We start from the raw sequence: 5,013 nt of genomic DNA on the forward strand, positions 1-5,013 counted from the left end.
AGTGTTAGAGCGTTGGGCGGCAGGTACCTAGTGGTTAAGCGTTGGGCGGCAGGTAGCCTAGTGGTTAGAGCGTTGGGCGGGCAGGGTAGACCTAGTGGTTAGAGCGTTGGGCGGCAGGTAAGCCTAGTGGGTTAGAGCGTTGGGATGCAGGTAGCTATGGTTAGAGCGTTGGCGGCAGTAGCCTAGTGGTTAGAGCGTTGGGCGGCAAGGTAGCTAGTGGTTAGAGCGTTGGGCGGCAGGTAGCCTAGTGGTTAGAGGCGTTGGGCGGGCAGGTAGCCTAGTGGGTTAGAGCGTTGGGAGGGCAGGTTTTAGCCTAGTGGTTAGAGCGTTGGGAGGCAGGTAGCCTAGTGGTTAGAGCGTTGGGAGGCAGGTAGCTAGTGGTTAGAGCGTTGGGCGCAGAGGTAGCCTAGTGGTTAGAGTGTAGGACGGCAGGTAGCCTAGTGGTTTAGAGCGTTGGGCGGCACTTAGCCTAGTGGTTAGAGCGTTGGGCGGCAGGTAGCCTAGTGGTTAGAGCGTGGCGGCACTTAGCCTAGCGGTTAGAGCGTTGGGCGGCAGGTAGCCTAGTGGTTAGAGCGTTGGGCGTCAGGTAGCCTAGCGGTTAGAGCGTTGGGCGGCAGGTAGCCTAGTGGTTAGAGCGTTGGGCGGCAGGTAGCCTAGTGGTTAGAGGTTGCGCGGCAGGTAGCCTAGTGGTTTAGAGCGTTGGGGCGGCAGGTAGCCTAGTGGTTAGAGCGTAGGGACGGCAGGTAGCTAGTGGTTAGAGCGGTTGGCGGCAGGTAGCCTAGTGGTTAGAGCGTTGGGCGGCAGGTAGACCTAGTGGTTAGAGCGTTGGGCGGCAGGTAGCTAGTGTTAGAGCGTTGGACGGCAGGTAGCCTAGTGGTAGAGCGTTGGCGGCGGTAGCCTAGTGTTGAGCGTGGGAGGCAGTAGCTAGTGGTTAGAGCGTTGGGAAGCAGGTAGCCTAGTGGTATGAGCGGTTGGGCGGCAGGTAGCCTAGTGGTTAGACAGTGTTGGGAGGCAGGTAGCCTAGTGGTTAGAGCGTTGGGCGGCAGGTAGCTAGTGGTTAGAGCGTTGGGCGGCAGGTACCTAGTGGTTAGGCAGGTGCCTTAGTGGTTAGAGCGTTGGGCGGCAGGTAGCCTAGTGGTTAGAGCGTTGGGCGGCAGGTAGCCTAGTGGTTAGAGCAGGTAGCCTAGTGGTTAGAGCGTTGGGCGGCAGGTTAGCTCTAGTGGTTAGCAGCGTTGGACTATCAACGCAAAAGGTTGCTGGATCAAATCCCAGAGCTGACAAGGTAAAATGTGTCATTCTGCCCCTAAACAAGGCAGTTATTTATTGTGTTAATTTTTATAATTTTTTTACTAATATTTTTTAACTCTTCTTGAACTGCACTGTTGGTTAAGGGCTTGTAAGTAAGCATTTCACGATGAAGGTAACACTTGTTGTATTTTGGCGCATGTGACAAATAAAGTTTGATTTGATTTGATTTTAGTCATAAACGGAATTTTGTGAAAACCTGGGAATTCGGAGGAAGTTACCAGCATTTTGTCGACCTACTTTATCTGTTATAATTGATATGTTATTCTGACCTTTGTCTTATAATTATATGTTATTCTGTTCTTTGTCTTATAATTTATATGTTATTCTGACCTTTGTTAGAGTTGTGGCATCCCTTGAGTATTCTGGTGACACTGTGACAGTCAGGTGTTGATGCTGCCAGGCCAAACAACAAGGTGAAAGCATTCAACCTATAGGAGAGGAGAGATAGGGGGAGGGTCAGTAAGCTATTGGTTCACACTGATAATGACTGGCTGTCTCTACCTGTCATCAGTGATGACTGACAGGTTACTGGAAGCTCCTTTCCTAGGGCGGGGACCATTTAGTGGTTTTGCTGACTCTGGTCTGTATCAGATAATAAAAACATCTTTACTCTGGTATGTATCATGAATATAACACTTTGCTGCTCTGGTCTGTATCAGGGTAATAAACACTTTGATGTATCAGAATATAAACACTTTGTTCTGGTCTGTATCGGATAGCATAATACTTCATGATTTTGGTTGTATCAGAGAATGACTTAGCTTCAGGGCCTGTACGTACTACACTGGCTACGACACCGGCTACTACACCAGCTCTGACGCTCGGTCGGCTGTGGCAGGGCTTGAAAACTGTTTACAGACTACAAAGGAAGCACAAGCCGCGGAGTGGCCCATTATGACACGAGATAAATTACTTCTACGCTCGCTTCGAGGCAAGCAACACTGAAGCATGCATGAGAGCATCAGTTGTTCCGGACGACTGTTGATCGCGCTCTCATAGCCGATGTGAGTAAGACCCTTAAACAGGTCAACATTCACAAGGCCGCGGGGCCAAACAGATTACCAGGATGTTGTACTCCGAGCATGCGCTGACCAAACTGCATGTTCAACCTCTCCCTTTCCGAGTCTGTAATACCAACATTTTCAAGCAGACCACCACGAGCCTGTGCCAAGACACTAAGTAACCTGCCTAAATGATTACTGACCCGTAGCACTCACGTCTGTAGCCATGAGTGCTTTGTTGAAAGGCTGCTGTCATGGCTCACATCCACACCATTATCCAGAAACCCTAGACCCACTCCAATTTGCATACCACCCAAAAGATCTCTACAGATGATGCAATCTCTATTGCACCTCCACACTGCCCTTTCCCACGGGACCAAAGGAACACCTAACGTGAGATGCTGTTCATTTGACTACAGCTCAGCGTTCAACACCATATGTGCCCTCAAAGTCATCACTAAAGTTAGGATCTGGGACTAAACACCTCCCTCTGCACTTGTTATAGACTTCCTGACGGAAGTGCGAGGGATAACAACCTCTCCCTCAACGTGATCGAGAAAAGGAGATGATTGTGGACTACAGGAAAAGGAGGACCGAGGCACGCCCCATTCTCATCGACAGGCTGTAGTGGAGCAGGTTGAGAGCTTCAGTTCCTTGCGGTCCACATCACCAACAAACTATCATGATCCAAACACACCGAGACAGTCGTGAAGAGGGCACGACAAAGCCTATTCCCCCTCAGGAGACTGAAAAAAATTGGCATGTGTCCTCAGATCTCATAAAGTTCTATAGCTTCACCACGAGAGCATCCTGACTGGTTGCATCACTCGCTGATATGGACAACTGCTCACCTCCGACCGCAATAGCCCTATAGAGGGTGGTGCGTACGGCCCAGTACATCACTGGGGGCCAAGCTTCCTGCCATCCAGGACCTCTATACCAGGCGGGTGTGTCAGAGGAAGGCCCTAAAAATTGTCAAAGACTCAGCCACTCTAGTCATAGACTGTTCTCTCTGCTACGCACGGCAAGCGGTACCGGAGCGCCAAGTCTAGGACCAAAAGGCTTTTTAACAGCTTCTACCCCCAAGCCATAAGACTCCTGAACAGCTAATCAAATGGCTACCCGGACTATTTGCATTGTCCCCGTCTTTACGCTGCTGCCTACTCTCTGTTATTATCCATGCATAGTCACTTATAACTCATACCTACATGTTATATTGTTTGTTACAGGTATCGCTGCATATATACTCGAAACCATAACCGCATGTCACTCCCTCATGTGGGGGACAGAAGCACCAGATCATCAGCAAACAGTAGACATTTGACCTCAGATTCTAGTAGGGTGAGGCCGGGTGCTGCAGACTGTTCTAGTGCCCTCGCCAATTCATTGATATATACAGTATGTTGAAGAGGGTGGGGCTTAAGCTGCATCCCTGTCTTACCCCACGGCCCTGTGAGAAGAAATGTGTGTATTTTTTGCCAATTTTAACTGCACACTTGTTGTTTGTGTACATGGATTTTATAATGTCGTATGTTTTTCCCCCAACACCACTTTCCATCAATTTGTACAGCAGACCCACATGCTTGATTGAGTCAAGCTTTTTTTAAATCAACAAAGTATGATAAGACTTTGCCTTTGTTTTTGTTTGTTTGTTTGTCAATTAGGGTGAATTAGGGTGAATATGTTGTTTGTCGTACGGTAATTTGTTAAAAAGCCAATTGGACATTTGCTCAATTTTCACTGAGGAATTGTACAAGTCTGCTGTTAATGATAATGCAGAGGAATTTCCTAAGTTTGCTGTTGATAGTTATTAGGGGCGGCAGCAGGTAGCCTAGTGGTTAGAGCGTTGGGAGGCAGGTAGCCTAGTGGTTAGAGCGTTGGGCGGCAGGTAGCCTAGTGGTTAGAACGTTGGGCGGCAGGTAGCCTAGTGGTTAGAGCGTTGGGCGGCAGGTAGCCTAGTGGTTAGAGCGTTGGGAGGCAGGTAGCCTAGTGGTTAGAGCGTTGGGCGGCAGGTAGCCTAGTGGTTAGAGCGTTGAGCCAGTAACTGACAGGTTGCTGGATCAAATCCCAGAGCTGACAAGGTAAAATGTGTCATTCTGCCCCTAAACAAGGCAGTTATTTTATTGTGTTAATTTTTATAATTTTTTTACTAATATTTTCTTAACTCTTCTTGAACTGCACTGTTGGTTAAGGGCTTGTAAGTAAGCATTTCACGYTAAGGTCAACACTTGTTGTATTTGGCGCATGTGACAAATAAAGTTTGATTTGATTTGATTTTAGTCATAAAACGGAATTTTGTGAAAACCTGGGAATTCGGAGGAAGTTACCAGCATTTTGTCGACCTACTTTAGCTGTTATAATTTATATGTTATTCTGACCTTTGTTTTATAATTTATGTTATTCTGTTCTTTGTCTTATAATTTATATGTTATTCTGACCTTTGTCTTATAATTTATATGTTATTCTGACCTTTGTTAGGCTGGCATCCCTTGATGTATCTGGTGACACTGATGACAGTCAGGGTGTTGATGCTGGCCAGGCCAAACAACAAGGTGAAGAAGCCATCAACCTATAGGAGAGGAGATAGGGGGAGGGTCAGTAAGCTATTGGTTCACATCTGATAATGACTGGCTGTCTCTACCTGTCACTCAGTGATGACTGACAGGTTACTGGAAGCGTCCTTTCCCTAGGGACGGGACCATTT

General features: G+C 47.7%; 1 protein-coding gene and 1 long non-coding RNA gene across 3 annotated transcripts in view; one reads left to right on the forward strand and one right to left on the reverse strand.

Moving 5' to 3' along the window:
- LOC112070635 (visual pigment-like receptor peropsin) overlaps positions 1 to 5,013 on the reverse strand; it is a 50,912-nt gene that overhangs the window by 20,038 nt on the left and 25,861 nt on the right. Inside the window, exon 3 of the mRNA XM_024138071.2 lies at positions 4,779 to 4,878. Within this exon, the coding sequence (XP_023993839.1) occupies positions 4,779 to 4,878 (100 nt within the window). The remainder of the gene's footprint in view (positions 1 to 4,778; positions 4,879 to 5,013) is intronic.
- Positions 452 to 4,341, forward strand: LOC139024341 (uncharacterized). 2 transcript variants are annotated; one of them, XR_011475625.1, is made up of 4 exons: positions 452 to 666; positions 1,003 to 1,046; positions 1,096 to 1,157; positions 4,136 to 4,341. It is a non-coding gene; the product is annotated as an uncharacterized lncRNA (long non-coding RNA). The 2 variants fall into 2 exon arrangements; XR_011475626.1 differs by lacking the exon at positions 1,003 to 1,046 and having other exon boundaries at positions 1,114 to 1,157.

This window comes from Salvelinus sp. IW2-2015, unplaced genomic scaffold (genome assembly GCF_002910315.2).
Source record: "Salvelinus sp. IW2-2015 unplaced genomic scaffold, ASM291031v2 Un_scaffold1381, whole genome shotgun sequence".
NCBI lineage: Eukaryota > Metazoa > Chordata > Actinopteri > Salmoniformes > Salmonidae > Salvelinus > Salvelinus sp. IW2-2015.